General features: G+C 39.5%; 2 protein-coding genes across 5 annotated transcripts; one reads left to right on the forward strand and one right to left on the reverse strand.

Moving 5' to 3' along the window:
- Window positions 1–624: 624 nt before the first annotated feature.
- Window positions 625–9509, reverse strand: Brix1 (BRX1, biogenesis of ribosomes). Its single transcript, XM_013018607.1, has 10 exons — window positions 9312–9509; window positions 6507–6618; window positions 4689–4732; window positions 3335–3405; window positions 3036–3085; window positions 2858–2931; window positions 2655–2705; window positions 2471–2572; window positions 1279–1407; window positions 625–1074 (listed from the first exon to the last, which is right to left on the reverse strand). Exons 1-10 carry the CDS (start codon window positions 9468–9470, stop codon window positions 805–807), a joined length of 1062 nt encoding a protein of 353 aa, XP_012874061.1. The 5' UTR covers window positions 9471–9509; the 3' UTR covers window positions 625–804.
- A 184-nt stretch (window positions 9510–9693) lies between these two features.
- On the forward strand, window positions 9694–16278 carry Rad1 (RAD1 checkpoint DNA exonuclease). Of its 4 annotated transcripts, none has more exons than XM_013018609.1 (6): window positions 9694–9794; window positions 10201–10435; window positions 11586–11694; window positions 12508–12769; window positions 15409–15507; window positions 15825–16278. In XM_013018609.1, exons 2-6 carry the CDS (start codon window positions 10238–10240, stop codon window positions 16003–16005), a joined length of 849 nt encoding a protein of 282 aa, XP_012874063.1. In that variant the 5' UTR covers window positions 9694–9794; window positions 10201–10237; the 3' UTR covers window positions 16006–16278. The 4 variants fall into 4 exon arrangements, with proteins under 4 accessions (XP_012874063.1, XP_012874062.1, XP_012874065.1 ...); XM_013018608.1 differs by lacking the exon at window positions 9694–9794 and adding an exon at window positions 10022–10105; XM_013018611.1 differs by lacking the exon at window positions 9694–9794 and adding an exon at window positions 10022–10105 and having other exon boundaries at window positions 12511–12769.
- The last annotated feature ends 613 nt before the right edge of the window (window positions 16279–16891 follow it).

Genomic DNA, 16891 nt, shown 5'->3' on the forward strand with positions numbered 1-16891 from the left:
AAGCAATCTATGTTCATAATTTACAAAATGCTTTCAACACTGACATTAACTCATTTGATTCCCAAAAACCTAAGAATTCTATATACTCTCTTTTGAAATGAAGAAAAGATCAGAGGTTGGCTCTTCCAAGGCATTAACTGGCTACTCCAGTAGTCAAATCTCAGAAAGATGTTTCCTTTCTACCAGTCTATACTTTTTTTTTTTTGGGCGGGGGGGAAGGTCCGGTCGTGGGGCCTGAACTCTGGGCCTGGGCACTGTCCTTCAGCTCTTCAGCTCAAGGCTAGCGCTCTACCACGTGAGCCACAGCGCCACTTCCGGCTTTTTTCTTTTTGCTTATGTGGTGCTGAGAATCGAACCCAGAGCCTCTTGTAAGCAAGGCAAGCGCTCTACCACTGAGCCACCTTCCCAGCCCTAGTCTATTCTTAAATAGATATATCTAGATATATCTATCTAGATATATACCAACAAATAACATTTTCAAAGTGTCTTGTGCCCTTGTAAAGAATAATCTAATAAATCTGAATTTCAGCTTTACTACATCAAAAATTCTAAGAGAGCATCCTAGACCTTAAGAATATTAAACTTTAGTAATTCCACATAAGCTCTAAAAAGAAAATCAGACAATAACTAATGAATTCTGGATATATTTTATTTAGAAAAAGATAAAATCACTGAATTTAAGATTTAAAGTTTTCTTTTAAATGGCATACTAATTAGATTTAAAGCGGTCTTGGATAATAAAAGTATTTACACACAGAATACAAATATACAATAACTGAAAAAACAAACTACTTATCCACTGATTCATTTTGCATTCCCTCTATTCATTTTCTGTTGAATTTTCCTCTGTCTTTTGTAAACCCTCTTCTTTCTTGCTTTCAAATCTACTTTGGGCTCTGGTTTTACCCACTGTATTTCTATTGGTTTTTCCTCAGCTGGTACAGCAAAAACATCTTCAGTAGGATCATGTGGAAGAACAGTCTTTGGCTCTTTCTTTTTCAGTTTCTGAACATCCTTCACTTGTTGTTTCTCTTTGTATTTTGCCGCTGTGATGGATCTTATGATACGCCGATGCTAGGAATAACAAAGATTGGAGGCTTTTAGAATAAGAAACAATTCATTTATGAATTCTTTCCTTTTTCCATGAAAAATAATAATAATTTGTAAGTATACATGTGCCAAAAAACACAGGTGATAGAACAGTAATTATTTCACACAGTTATTTTGGCCTAAAAGTATTAGTACACTGAAGATTATTAAACAATAAATGCTACTTACCAAATTTGGTGACTGGTAGTGAGGATTTTCATATAGAGTTGGTCCTCCAAAACTTCCCTGGAAAATCTTTATAAGATTTAAGACAAAACGAGGTCCTATTTCTACAAGAGCAGCATCTTCTTCTATGATCTTTAATAAAAAGGAAACATTCATTTTTGTTTGAATATACTATTTCTAAAAGAAACTGGTCATAACCTAATTACACATGTGCTGAAAGAATGGAGCACATAATAAAAGCAGAAACACAGTAAAAAGCTCAGCAAGTGCCAAATCAATATTTTTCTGAAATCTATTACTAGTTACAGAAAGTTGTACTAGAAAAACAGGTTTTCAGTATGCTTTTTTAAACTGAATTTGGTTCTTATTTTGCTTCTCATGAATATTATTATTTTGGTTTAGTTATGTTTGACTTCTCTGGTTAAGAAGTGAATGAATTTGTCACAATTTAAGGTATGTAGCACAAAACATGCAGGTAAGAGTCAAATGTTGTATGAGATTTTTGTTCTTGCTATTCTCTCCCATTTTTCTGTCTTTATACAGATTCATTCTGCCAAATTCTTACTCTAGATTTCTAGAATCTCCTCTTCTGAGTGAGTCATAGCAAGACTCATGTCATAGCTCCTACTGAATTCCTTCTATAGCAATTACTTTTATTCCCCCCACCCCCCAGTACAGGGAATTGACCAAATCTAGGGCTCTTGAATGGTAGGTAGGCAACTGCTCTACATGAGCCACAGAACAACATCAAGTCCATCCCCTTTGTTTTGTATTTTGCTTTTGAGACAGGATCTCATCCTTACAATCTGGTCTTAAGCTTCTCCTAGTGCGATTATGTTTACTAAGTCTTCAACTCAGAAAAATCCCCTAGTATGGATTCTAGCTTTTTGGAAGAAAAATTACTTTAGTACATCCTTTATAAAACTTAACATAAATCTAAAACGTAAGTATCTAACAGATTTTCTACTTCCTTTTTATAAAATAAATACAGTACAGTGCCTTACTAGGAAATTTATGCTCCATAGCAATCAACAGGCATGGATGGCGGAATTAGGCAGAGCCACTAGCAAATCTCTGGAGGGAAAATAAAGCTACTTAAAATATAAGGAGCTACTATTCACATTCTCCTCTGTCTATAAAGCCTGTATGTTCTAATTCAAATAAAAGTAAAGTTAAAATTTAAAGCAAAGCTAACCTGAAAGTTCCGAAACCATATCCTATTATCCAAAATGGTGAAAGTAAAAACATGGTCCACAAATGGTTGGCTTTTGGGATGATACCGAGGTGTACTAAATATCTGTTTAAGAAAAAAAAGTGTATGTTAGTTTCTTATTAATTTACACTACTAAAAAAAATATTTTCTGGGATAGAATATTTACCTGAATTAAGAGTTCTTTCAACAATGCATAATGTGGCAATTCATCAAAGGCCTATAAAAATAAAATGAACATACTACTTGAAATCAGTACATGCTTTATTTAAAAAAGTACTTTTTATTTCAGGTTAAAGTAAATTTGTATGTACAATTATATTTACTTAAAACAACCATTCAGAGAAAACCTGAACACAGTGAGAAACTTACAGGGTCAAAGGATAAAAGGGGCCTAGAACCTTTCAAGCAGTTGCCAGTCATCTTTAGTTCTGCTAGGGTATGAACTAGAAAAATAACAAAGACAAAGAGTGAAAAGTGTGGCACAATCTATTTTATTAGATATTTACATTTTTTTCACACACAAAGAAAAACTGGTGAGTCAACTTACTATTCTGAACAAGGAATTTGGCAGATGGCCCCTGAGGTGAATTTGAAAGCCTGAAACAGACAAAGGAAGCCTTTTCAAATACAAGAATTTATACTATAGTAAGTATTTACCACTTATTTACAGAGGGGGGGAAAGACCAAAACGGGCTTCAATATTCATGTTTAATTTCTTTAAAGGCTTCATATTTTGTAAAACCAAATGTTTCATTCACCAACCCGTTTTACATAAGAATGGAGCTTATTACACACTATCTACAAATAAACCCACTTAAACAAGTTCAAACTTTAGAAATATCTTACCACATATAGAGATCCTGCTTTTTCTTAGCTTCAAAAAAGATACACTTATTGCAGTTTTTCATTTCACATACCTAAATCAAGTACAGAAAAATTTAGGTAATAAAAATGAGAACTAAAGTAATTCAATGCAATTAACAACTGCATTTCCCAAAAATGAATTAAGACCACAGAACTGCATACATATCTAAAACAGATTTGTATTTATTCAACACACACAAAAAAACAAAAACCTTTTAAAAAGTCCTCTCAGGCAGATGCTCTACAGATTCCTTTTTGGCCTGATATTTTAAAGTACCTGGTCTCACTTCTGATTATTAGGACATGTTTGGACCATAATCCATGTACAAACTAACTGAAAATAGATGTGATAGGAATAAGGCATGTCATAATTAAAGTTGCTAATCTTACAAAAATACAGCCTGTATAAAACCAAAGATGTTATTAATTTTAAGTTTCATAAAATCTAGTTTTTCTTACTGACTTACACTATCATTTCTGGTGTTCTGAGTGAATAAAAACATCTCAGAATTCAGAAGTTTAGGCCGTTTTGGGCATCTGTACTTGTCATTTTCTCTACCTAGAAAGTTTTTTTGTTTTTGTTTTTGTCAGCTGTGGGGCTTAAACTCTGGGCCTGGGCACTGTCCCTGAGCTCTTCAGCTTAAGGAGATCGCTCTACCACTTGAGACACAGTGCCACTTCCCTGGAAAAGTTCTTTCACTGTATTTCTAAGTCTCTACTTAAATACTGAGGCATCCTTTCCAGAAAGGATTCTCAATCCAGCTCAGTTATGGAAAACCTATACTCTGCTTCATTTCTCATCTTTACATGAAATTATAAACGTTGATTATGGACCATTTCTCTCATTAGACTGTAAGCTTGACAACAACAGGGACATTGTTCTAGTGAACACTGTTTCCATAGCACCTAGAATAATGCTGGCACAAATGTGTGCCAAATGAATGAATAAAAGAAATGTGTCAACAGAAAAAATTATTTTTAAACACTATTTAGAAAAAGTGTTTAAAATATTAGTATCTTCAACATTAAAGTTGTAATCTAGTATTAGATTTCTGTATCTTAAAAGTAGATTACACTGGCATCAATTTCAATCTTGGCAAAATGTTTTATATCATGTTTTCTATAAATGTCTGATGGTTTAAAATTTTTATTTTATATATAGTGGTTTTACAAGTTCCTACTAGTAGTTTTATATAATACTAGATATTATGGAAGAAAAACCCTGATAGGTTTGCAAAGAGTTGATAACATTTATGTATCTTTTAATAAAATAATTTTAGTCATTAAATAACATTTTTAGTGTTCCTAAAATATTCACAGTAATTTCTAAAATTACCTCGTTAATCACAAATAATTTATCTTTACGATCCATTTTAGTATCTATAAAAAGAAAAAAAAAAAGGTAAGTAATCCAAATCACACACACTACTAAAATAGATTTAAGTGTTTCTACAATGTTCAGTCCAGATTTCATGGTTTGTTTTCATAATTAAAACTGGAAATATTCAATCTTTACATTCAAAGTATAAGGCAAATGGTTATTAAAAATAGTCTTCAAGAACTATAGGCTAAGCAGCACTTCTCAGACTTCAGGCAATTGTCTCTGAGGTTTGAATACAGAGCCCCTCCATATGAAAATCTTAAGTCCTTTATATAAAATACTGTTCTTTTTGCCACATAATCTAGGTACATTGTCTTGCATACTTTAAAACATCTCTAAATTTCTTAAAATACCTACTACTGTGCCAATCCTGGGGGCTTGAACTCAAGGCCTGAGCACTGTTCAAGGGTAGCACTCTGGCTTTTGTTTTCCCTTTTTGGTAGTTAGCGATAAAAGTTTCATGGACTTTCCTTCCAGGGCTGGCTTTAAAACACCCAGCTTTTCTAGTATCTTTTTATGTACTGTTAGTTACATCTGCAGATGCAAAACTCATGTACAAAGAAGGCTCTATTCCATGAACTTCTTCCAAAAATGAGAAATTTCTTGCAAATTAGAGAATATGCTTAAAGATTCCAGCTTTAGAAAACATTCACTTGAGAAGCTGAAATCTTGCTGATGTGGTGAAATTACCTTTACACCCAGCATTCAGGATTCTAAGGCAAGAGACACAGCTTGTGGATAGCCTAGGCTATAGAGTGAGATCTTATCTCTAACAAATAAAAAATAAAATTTTATTTGATTAAAATATCTTAACAGATGCAAAAAAAAATAAGTTTCAGGCAGCCAGGTATGTGACTCAGCTGTAATCTTAACTACTTGGGAGGTAGCAATCAGGGGATCACAGTTGGAACCATCCTGCTTTGTTAAAATTAAGTTTGGGAGAATCCATCTTGACCAATGGCTAGTCATACACCTATCATACCAGGAACATACCTACCATACACCTGTCATCCCAGTGACATAGGAAAGTACCAATAGAAGAATCTTAGTATAGGCCAACCTTATTGAGAAAATAAGAACCCCAAAAGGGGCTAGTGGAATGGATTGAGACCTTGAGTTCAAACGTTAGCACCCCACACACAAAATTTTTTTTGGATTATCATAAAAAAGAAAATACATTAAGACTTCTCCTAATAGTTCCAGGGATCTAAAGACATCACAAGAAATGCCCGTGTGAAAAGCACTAACATAAAGCACCAAGTTATTACCTAGGATAAAACCTCAAAACATCTGCTAAACCAGGCACAAAACAGGCAGTGTCATGGTCCAATCTCATCTTTAGGATAGAACCTTACTAGAAAATAACTTGGCATTCAGAATTTGGCTGGTACTAACTTGAAGTACCTTAAACCCTATCCCTTGTCAGTTTTTAAGAGCCAAGAAAATAATACATGGTAGTGTGAATTGTTTAGAAGGACAAACTATCCTTTTTTGTGTCACAACTTCATTAAGTATTGAAATGAAGACATTCCTAGACCTTTAGAAAAGGTTTAAATGTTACTTAGGTATTTTAAAAGAAATGTCTAATGAATTCTGTACAGAAATTATAAATATTAATTTAGAAGAATATGGTACTTCAAAGGATAGACTTCCACAGTATTGTGGTTCTTTGTCTCACAGGTTAATAAATGAAAAATGAACACATAAGCAAGTATAATTATGTAAATAAGTCTGGATAAACACTAATTTTAAAATAAAAAAACATAAAAGTACCTGCTTTAGAATGAGGCATCAACTTTCTCAGGTCCTGCATTAAATGTCTTGTTCTAAAGTTTATTCCTCTGGAAGAAAAGATGAGAATCCGTTCCTTATTTTTCCACTTGCCCTAAATAAAACATTAAATGATTGTTAATTCTCATACCGAACCTATCTCATTTTTTTTCCTGCCAGTAGTGGATCTTGAACTTAGGGCCTTAGCCCTGTCCCTGAGCTTCTTTGTACTCAAGGCTAGTGCTCTACCACCAAGCCACAGTGCCACTTCCGGTTTTCAAGTAGTTAATTGGAAGTAAATGTCTCAAGGGGGACTTTTCTGCCCAGGCTCGCTTCAAACCATGATCTTCAGATCTCAGCCTCCTGAGTAGCTAAGGCTACAGGTAGGAGACACCAGCGCCTGGCTTCTCGTTTGTTTTTTTAAAGATGGTTTTAAAAGCTTCCAGAGCCTGGGGATGATAGCATATGCTTGTAACCCCAGCCTAAGGAAGATAAGGTAGGAGACTTACTTAACACAGAAATTTGAGGCAATAGAGTAAAACCCTTTTTCACAACAAAACCAACCAATACCAAAAACAGTAGCTTTCTAATTCCTCCTTCCTATCCTTAGGCTTCTTTTTTTAGCCTTTTTACATTTGTTTTGCCCATCATAGTGGTCTCATACTCCCACAGATTCCATTACCAACTCTACATAACGTGAAGATGTCTTCTAGTTCTAATAATCCAATTACTTGAGTAAAGACTCAAACTTTATCTAATACTGCACATTACCTTACACTTAAAATAGACTCAAACTGTATCTGATACTGCATATTACCTTACACTTAAAATCTGGTATTTCCTTTGGATTTTCTCTTCCTTTCTTTTTTTGGTTGGTCCTGGGGCTTGAATTCTGGGCCTGGGTGCTGTCCTTTAGCTCTTCAGCTCAAGGCAAGTGCTCTACCACGTGAGCTACACTGCCACTTCTGGCTTTTTCTGCTTACGTGGTGTTAAGGGATGGAACCCAGGACCTCATGCATGCAAGGCAAGCACTCTACCACTCAACCACCCACCTTCCCAGCCCCATAGATTTCCTTTCTTTTTTGATGCTGTCACCATCATTGCAGTCCTCCAGGCTTTAACTTCACCTGCCCTTATTCCTGAATCCTAACCACTACTAAATGCAATTAAATTTCTCTTTGCAGGCTGGGAAGGTGGCTCAGCACTAGCCTGAAGAGCTGAGGGACAGCGCCCAGGCCGAGTTCAGGCCCACGACCGGACCCCCCCCCAGAAAAAATTACATTTCTCTTTGCAACAATTCTTTTCTTAATCACACACAGATCCTTACAACCATGTTATCAACTAGACTTCTCTAACATGAGTTCATCTAAAGAATTAAAGATTTTTTGACAGTACTGGGGTTTTAACTCATTGAGCAAGCAGTCTACCATGTGACTCACACCTACAACCCTTTCTTCTTCACTCTTAGTCTTGTGCTTTTTGCCTGGACAGACTTGGACAGAGATCCTCATTCATCTTTTAAGGGCAGTATTCCAATTACATCCTATCTCCCAGGATTTTCTAAGTTCAAAATGACTTGGCTTAAGTGTTGAATTTGAAAACACATTTTTCTCCTTTAACATGTCTACTCCCCAACATTAACCAAATTGTGATTGGCTCTGTTTATAAGTTTTCAGCATTTCCCTACTTCAACACCTTTGGCCAGTTCTTTTTTATTTTCCTGTCAACTCTGAACAAAAATTGTACTCTTACTGTAAAACCCAACTCCATTAATAGCTAAAATCCATGATTTGACTGTGCTATCCTAGAATAATAGTATCTTTAGCATTTCATAGAACAGATTACACAGTACATCATCTTTTTTTCAGCTCCTGAAGAGACTACTATCTGCTAACAATATATGAAGTCCAGTTTTTTCACAATTAAGTATTTAGCTTGTAGATGAGAAAAGAGGATGCCACTTTTAATAGCAAGAATACAATTTATGCTCTTCTTTCATTCTTCAGAGCTTACTCTTTTCCCTGAGCCTACCTTGCCCTTGAACCACCCAAGGTCACTTACTTTTCGCCTAGTAGGTGCTTCAGTACCTACTGGAGCCTAAGTTCAGAGAGCACAAATTTATAAATCAAACGCAGTATTTGTTTCCACAGTATTCCAACTCAGTTAAGGAGCTTTCGGATGAAAGTTAGCTCCACCAACAACTTCTCACTTTCTTTTGAATAAAACCCATCAATTGCTTCCTTCTCAACTCCTATTTTTCAGAAAGAAGCCACATGATAGTCATGTCTGCCAATACCCAGGCCAAAAGCAGCCTGCCTTGGGGACAGCACGTGGTGTATTAAAGATTGGTTAAAATACTTAACGCTCATGCCATCTAGTCTAACATTTTCATTTTCCCTTGAGTTAAAGACCTAATCAAACAAGTCAGTCAAAGTGCCAAGGACAGTGACTTTTTTATGACGTTTGGATATCATGATCTCTGACTGGCTGGCTTACCATGGCAGGATATGAAAGAATTACTCTAAGACATATACTTACTTGCACAAAAAACCAAAAAGCATTATGTTGGAGAGGGGAGGAGAGCAAGTGGAAGTCAATTCCCTGTGAGCTGCCACATCTCACCCTCAAAATGCGGCCACGTGGACCAAGATTAGACCCAACACTGGCCCGGGGTCGCCAGAAGAACTCGAGACCGCGCTCGGCTGCCACACTGGACACTCGGAAATAACAGAACTGCGGTCGGGTAAGAAGGCCCAAGGAAGCGCCACCGCGCCGCCGCCACACGTACCCGTCGTTCAGCTCTCCTACCTTGCAAACGGGGCCTGGGATACAATCTCTATCTTCTTCCTCCACTTCTTCTGCCTTGCCTGGCTGCGCAGCTGGCTTCCCGGCATCTTTTCCATCTCTTTTTGGCTTCTTCGCTTTGACCAGCAAGTCTCCACGCCGCTTTCTCTTGGTTGCCGCCATCTTACCTCGTCGTCTACGCTCTAGGACGTACTTCCGGTTTCACCGCCTACTCCTTTTTCCGGTTTCTAAAGCAGGGTCGTCTGGGCTCTGCGGTCCTCCAACTCTATGGTCTCGTGAATGCGCATGCGTGGCTCGCTAACCTCCGCCAACTTCTGTAAGGGAAGTGATTGGCAGGTGTGAAGAGTGGCAGGAACGCTCCACTTCCCTTAGGGTTTGGGGGAGCTGCCGGTCATTGGTCGAGGAGACCTGGCTGGGGCGGGCTCGCCGGCGTCCGGATCCCGCTCCCGCGGCACAGATGACGCCTCCCAGGGCCCCCCTTCATTAGTAAGTGGCGGTTGGTCGGAGTTTTGGCCGTTGGGAGGTGTGAGGAGGCGGGGTGGCTGGGATTCTCCAGGAATCTCCCCGGGACTCGAAGGGGGGAGGGGGAGGGGGGGGGTCTGCTCCAGGCCCCGCCCCCGGGCATGGCTCCGCTCCAGGCCCCGCCCCGGGCACGGCTCCGCTCCAGGCCCCGCCCCCGGGCATGGCTCCGCCCCCTCGCCGGCCGGGGCCCCGCCTGTAGTCGACCGTCTGGGGCCTGCGAACGCGGCCCGTCGGCCTCCGGGGCTAACGGTCCTGGCGAACGCTTCCTCGCGCGGGTGAATCCTGGGTGCTTGTTGTGTCGCGGTCCCGGTGACCGAAGGGGGTCGGGGGTGCGGCTAACCTCTCGGTTCATTTCTTCCCCGCTCGTCAGGCGTCGGGCGGTGTGCAGAGCGCGGGCGCCGGGGACCATGCCCCTCCTGGCCCAGGGCCTCCCGGACGACGAGGAGCAGTACTGCTTGGTGGCCAGCCTCGACAACGTCCGGAACCTCTCCACCATCCTCAAGGCCATCCACTTCCGAGAGTACGCCACGTGTGTGGCCACGGACAACGGGATCCGCGTGACGGTGGAGAACGCCAAGTGCGTGCAGGCGAACGCCTTCATTCAGGTGCGGAGCGCGCGCCCCGCCGCCGGGCGGCCGCAGGGGTTCGGAGGGGCCGGGAGTGCCGGGCGGCCGCAGGGGTTCGGAGGGGCCGGGAGTGCCCGGCGGGCCGCAGGGGTTCGGAGGGGCCGGGAGTGCCCGGCGGGCCGCAGGGGTTCGGAGGGGCCGGGAGTGCCCGGCGGGCCGCACGGGTTCGGAGGGGCCGGGAGTCCCGGCGGGCCGCGAACTGTCTTCTTCTTTCCTGGTGTCAGAGTCTTTCCCCATCTGGTTCGGTGAGAGTCGGGTGAAAGCTACCCGTTAAAGCAGGCTCCTGTAAGCCTCGCTAGCTGAGATCCTGGGATCGCAGTTTGAAGCCAGCCCCGTCGGAAAAGTCCGCGGGAAATTCTTGTTTCCGGTGAACTACCCAAAAAGCCAGACGTGGAGCTGTGGCTCAAGTGACAGGGCGCTCCTATTACCTGTTATTTACTGTTTCCTCCTTCCGTGCGTGTGTGTGAGGGTCCTGGGGCTCGAACTCCAGGCCTACGCCCAGCCCTTGAGCCTTTTTTGCTCAAAGCTAACAACTTCTGCCACCTGAGCACAGCTCCACTTCTGGCTTTTTCCCAGTAGTTTATTGGAGATAAGCGTCTCAGGGACTCTTCCCCGGAGCCGGCTCTGAATCGTGATCCTTGGATCTCAGTCTCCCCAGTCACTAGCATTAAAAGCTGGAGCCACAGGTGCGCAGCATTGTTGTTTCTTTTATTAGCTGTAATAAAGTATGTTGGGTTCAGATTCAATTCCAGTTTTTGACCTCCTAACTGTAGATGATTACTGTATAGCTGAAACACTACATAAAATGTGGCTCTGCAAAATAAATTGAAAACTAGTATTCATGATCAAATCATTTTACTTTCAAGTGATTCTAACCTTAGGATGCAGAGCAAAAGGAAACAGTGTCTTAGGGGGAGATAGGTTTAGAGAGTGAGTGATTTTGCCTAAATCAGTTACACCTTTAACTATTAAACTGTTGAATGCTGTTGTTTAAGCTGTTCCAGTGAATAATGCCTGAAAAATCTTCACTGTTTTACTTGGAAAATAAAATATTCTCATGGAGATAGCACTGTAATTTTTGAGATTCCCCAACCTTAATGTTTTATTATTTTCATGTTTATTTTTATAGGCTGACATATTTCGAGAGTTTATGATAAAGGAAGAATCTGTTACTTTCCGAATTAATTTTACTGTGCTTTTAGATTGTTTATCTATTTTTGGATCAAGTTCTATGCCTGGTGAGCCATTTTATTATGATTACAAAGACATAAAAAGTTATGCAAAATAGTCCTTTCTTATAGTGAACTAAAGTATTAAAATTCACAGTGCTGGTGCTGGGAAGGTGGCTCAGTGGTAGAGTGCTTGTCTTGCAGGCATGAGGCCCTGGGTTTAATTCCTCAGCATCACATAAGCAGAAGAAGCCGGAAGTGGCCCTGTGGCTCAGGTTGCAGAGTGCTAGCCTTGAGCTGAAGAGCTCAGGGACAGCGCCACAGCTGGAGTTCAGGCCCCACGACTGATAAAGGAAAAAAAAAATTCACAGTGCCCTTTTATCCCTCTCTTGTTCTTAATGTGCTCTAACAAAGTATATAAAGACTGTTTCCTAGTAGAAGCTGAGAAGCTCCTTATCATAGTGAATACACTAGTACTGTAGTACATATATTCAAACCATCCTGTTGCCCATATTGACCCTTCAGTGAGTAACATAACCTATTCTGGAATAATTCTGTTAGGTGCCATGTACATATTTTCTATCCTGAAATTATATATAAGTGTATATGTCTGTATTTACATATCTATATTCACATACCTATACACACAGAGTCAGTATGCTATTTTTTGACGTATTCTGGCAAGCTTAAAATTATTTCAGAGGTTTATATGTTGTTCTGGGCCCAGTTTCCTGCAATAGTTTTTGGAATTATGCTTTTTAATAAGGAGATGTGTCCTGGAATTTTGGCAGAATAATCTTTAGGAATTTTATGTCACATTGAGGAGAAGCTGAACTTATTCATAAAGCCAATAATTAAGTCCAGGATGACTTTTTTCCACAGCAGGGACTTATACTGCACTTCGGATGTGTTATCAAGGTTATGGTCATCCTTTGATACTATTTCTGGAAGAAGGAGGAGTAGTGACAGTCTGCAAAATCAATACTCAGGAGCCTGAAGAGACTCTAGATTTTGATTTCAGCAGCACCAACGTTATTAACAAAGTTATTCTGCAGTCAGATGGGCTCCGTGAAGCATTTTCTGAATTGGACATGACAAGTGACGTTTTCCAGATTACCATGTCTCCTGACAAGCCATATTTCAGGTACTTGAGTGCAGTTCTAGGTAATGTGGTCTACTGTTAGGTCCCTCTTCCCACTTCATTTGCTTAGGTTGCAGACTTTTTGATTAGGTTCCTACAATTTCTAGAACTTCAGACACTTTTACCTCATACTTATGTGTGTGTGCTGATCCTGAGGCCTGAATGCTGCCCTTGAGCGTCTTGCTCATGGCTGGTACTCTACAACTTTGAGCCACAGTTTCTCTTCTGATATTTATTAGTAGTTTAATAGAGGTAAGAGTCTCACAGACTTTGCTGTCTGGCTGGTTTTGAACCATCATTCTCAGATGTCAGCCTCCTGAGTAGCTAGGATTACAGGCTTGAGCCACCAGTGCCCAGCTTTACCTCATACTACCTCATAGATTAAAAACATAAGACCTGGGAAGAGTAACTCACTAATTAGAATTTCATAAGTAGTTTAGGTTCTGTAGATAAGAAGCCCAGTCTCCTGATCCATGAGAGGAGAAGAGGGAAAAGATAGACCTGGGGAATATCAACCCCTAAAAACTGGCCTGTTCATCGTGTACTTCTTACTGTGGTTTATCAGGTTGCAACTTGAGGAATATTGGATTTAAACATCTGAAAAATGTTACATAGCATTTTTTTTCTCTTAATTCGGGGTATAAAAAGGAAGTAGATATTTCTCGTATATTGTGTACATGTCCATCCTATAGAGGCTCTGACAGGAACAGCTTGAAGTTAAAAGAGATAGGTGAAGTAGAATGGGAATAAACTCAAAATACCAAAATAATACTCACACTTGGGAAAATGGTACTGGACCACTCAGGTAGGACTGGTCCAGGTAAGCTTTCCAGAGGAAGGCAGTTTTCAGTAGGAAACAATAACGGAGCTACAAAGCTCCTCTTAGTAACTTTGTCCCAACAAAGTATAAAATGGCAAGGTTTTTTTTTTTTTTTCAAGATTAGAATCAGCAGGCACCAGTGACTCACGCCTATAATCCTAGCTACTCAGGAAGCTGAGATCTGAGGATTGCTGTTCAAAGCTGGCCTGGGAAGGAAGGTCTGTGAGAATCTTACCTTCAATAAACCACCAGGAAAAAAAATGAAAATGGCACTGTGGCTCAAGTGGTAGAGTGCCAGCCTTGAGCTGAAGAGCTCAGAAACAACACCCAAGACCAGAGTTCAAGCCACGTAACCAACAACAACAACAAAAAAAGGAATTTTAAAACAACCATTTATAGACAGGAAATCTAAATTTTTCTGGGTGAAATACTTGAAACTATTGCAAAAGTAAGGAACTGAGTACATAAAACATACAAGACATATAAGTTCTTTTTGTGTGTAGAAAAATTGCAGGCCCTTCTAATGACATTAAGCAGATAAAAATTGGGCTCAAAATGTATATATTACAATGTTAACCAAAATAGGAAGCAACAAAAAAAAAACCACTTAGGCAGTTAAAACAGTGCTTCAGCAAATTACCTTCTAAGTAAGCCTACAGCATGGGAACTAGGGGGATCTTTCTTCTCCAGGAGGGGAAAAAATGTTAGAGATAGAAGTTAAAAATTTTTTCTGGATGTGTTAAATTTGAGGTGTCTATAATACCAAGAAGTAGCTAGATGAGGCAGATCAGGCTAGACTGGAAGTTTAGGTTTAAGAACTGTCATCATGGCTGGCTGCATGAGTAAGGAGCAGGGATCCTTTTTCTGCCAAGGGCATTTAGTTATTTTAACATCATTTATGGGCACACAGTCCTGCCTGTGGTTGCCTTAAGCAGTGTCAATGATTTTTTGGGCCTCATTGGACCTACAGGTGGACAGCCCCCACCCCTCTTAAGGAGAGAGAACAGATGGACTTAGGGAAGACCAAAGATGGGGAATGGAGAAGGAGCTTGGGGAAAACACCACCAAAGTCTGATCACTGTTCATGTTCTGCTTACCTGCATGCTAAACCCTCAGCAAACGCTCAATAAATTATTGCAGATTAAACATAGAAACATTTACAGTTATCCAAACACCACTGCTGACATTACCAAGCAAGGAAAACCATAATGCAGTGTAAACCGTAAGAGCAGTCTAAAGTACAGAAAAGCTATGATGTTTGATGTGGCAGTAAAGATTAAGAGAGGGACACAGGGCTTGGAGTTGACTTCAATTTTGCTTCGTCTCTCCTATATCCAATTTAAGGATATTCAGTGGTAGAGTGGGAGGTACAGAAATAATGTAACTTTTTAAAAAGTTGTTTAGTTGCTAATAGCTCTTATGTTCCCAAAGGTACCCTATGAGATCCCATTATAGGGTGTTTATAAAGTATATCATACTTGGGTGTGGTGATACATGCCTGCAATCCTAGTATTCTGGGAGGCTGAAGCAGCAAGACCATGAGCTTAAGCCTATTCTGGTCAATGTAGCAGTATTTGTTTCATCATGATAAGTAAAAAATAAAATATTGTAAACAATTGTATATGTCTGTTTCAGCTCAAGAAGCTTGGGTTATTTTTTTGGCAATATGAGATTTGAACTCAAGGCCCTATACGTGGTGGACAGGTGCTCTACCATTTGAGTCATTCTCTCAGCCCCAGAATGAGGTTCTGAAAGAAGTGTTTATCTGGATCCTAATGTTGCTGAAACACTGAATAAATACGATGCTCATTTCCTACTATAGGTTATCTACTTTTGGAAATGGAGGAAGCTCCCACCTTGACTATCCCAAGGATTCGGATTTAATGGAAGCATTTCATTGTAGTCAGACCCAAGTCAACAGGTCAGTTCTTAATATAAAGATTGCCAGTGGTGATAAAGGTGGGGTCAGCTACCAAATTTCTATTCTTAAAAAAAACCACAACTTTTAATCTATTAAATTAAAATGCAGAACATTTTAAAATAATGGAATGACAGGGTGCTAGGTTTTACTTAGAGATTTGCGCTTGTAATAGAATATCTTTTAATGGAGAAAATATTAGTAAATGGAATAAGTTTTTGCTTTTATTCTTTTATTTATTAACTCTTGTCTAATTTTCAGAGCTAGGAGCACTAAGTTATGAATATCCAAATAACAGCTTTTTATTTATTCCTCTACAGATACAAGATTTCTTTACTGAAACCCTCTACGAAGGCTTTAGTCTTATCTTGTAAAGTATCTATTCGGACAGATAACCGAGGATTCCTCTCATTACAGTATATGATTAGAAATGAAGATGGACAAATATGTTTTGTAGAATATTACTGCTGCCCTGATGAGGTTTCTGAATCTGAGTCTTGAGTGTACATTCATGATTGGTTAGGTCCTTGTTCTGCTAGTTGTACTCTTCATGACTTGTTAGTCTACTGAGAATAAGCTCCCTATAGATTAATAATTGCTATATTGAGTCTACAGTTTGAAAGTTCAATCAAGCCATATGTAAAATGTTTACTATTAAAAAAGCAAAGCATATGAGTATTGTCTCTTATTTTGAATTGCTAGAGACTAGATTGTAAAGCAAACTGTTTCTCAAAGGACCTTGCTCAGTGAAATATTAAAATCATCTGAACTTGGCAGCAATATTATTCTGTTACTGGTTTTTGCATGAGATTTCCATGCAAGCATTCTGATGAGACATTGCCATACCAATCCAAACAGTTCTGTATGATTTTTAAAGTATGCCTTTTGGAAAGGTCCATGAATAGTATACAATGTAGTCTTCAGGGCAGATTTTCTTGTTCTCAGAACTATTTAATGCAGTAAATGCCTCAGTAAGTACTTAATGTATATCCCCCATTTGCCTGTAATTTTCTACACTAAAATGTAGCAAAATAATCATTAAGCAATTATGTAGATTGGGTAGTTTTTCACTGGAACATGTTTTGTAGCATGCAAATATTTTTATAATTAACAAAATATTCTAAAATGATAACTTATTCTCTAGTAGAAAAAATACACTAGCTTTTGGATATGCTCGTTCTTCATGGGAAAAGATTCACTTAGCCTTCCTAGCCCTTATCCATTAATACTCATCATAACTACCCCTTTCCCTGAATAAAGAGTCCCTTAAACTACTGATGATTGAGAACCATTAGGCACAGAGCACATGGAGGAATGGCCTGGAGATGACTGCTGCAGGTGCTGCATCCTGGGAAGGACTCTTCACTGCTATAAGGCCCCCTACCCA

This window comes from Dipodomys ordii, unplaced genomic scaffold (assembly GCF_000151885.1).
Source record: "Dipodomys ordii isolate 6190 unplaced genomic scaffold, Dord_2.0 Scaffold41, whole genome shotgun sequence".
Lineage (NCBI taxonomy): Eukaryota > Metazoa > Chordata > Mammalia > Rodentia > Heteromyidae > Dipodomys > Dipodomys ordii.

Coding starts and splice junctions, on each gene's coding strand:
- Rad1 (XM_013018609.1), top strand. CDS start 10,238: ATGCCCCTCCTGGCCCAGGGCCTCCCGGACGACGAGGAGCAGTACTGC. Junction 12,770..15,408: donor CCTGACAAGCCATATTTCAG/GTACTTGAGTGC, acceptor TTCCTACTATAG/GTTATCTACTTTTGGAAATG. Junction 15,508..15,824: donor AGTCAGACCCAAGTCAACAG/GTCAGTTCTTAA, acceptor ATTCCTCTACAG/ATACAAGATTTCTTTACTGA.
- Brix1 (XM_013018607.1), bottom strand. CDS start 9,470: ATGGCGGCAACCAAGAGAAAGCGGCGTGGAGACTTGCTGGTCAAAGCG. Junction 3,406..4,688: donor AATTATTTGTGATTAACGAG/GTAATTTTAGAA, acceptor TACTTGATTTAG/GTATGTGAAATGAAAAACTG. Junction 1,408..2,470: donor TATGGTTTCGGAACTTTCAG/GTTAGCTTTGCT, acceptor TTTTTATTAAAG/ATCATAGAAGAAGATGCTGC.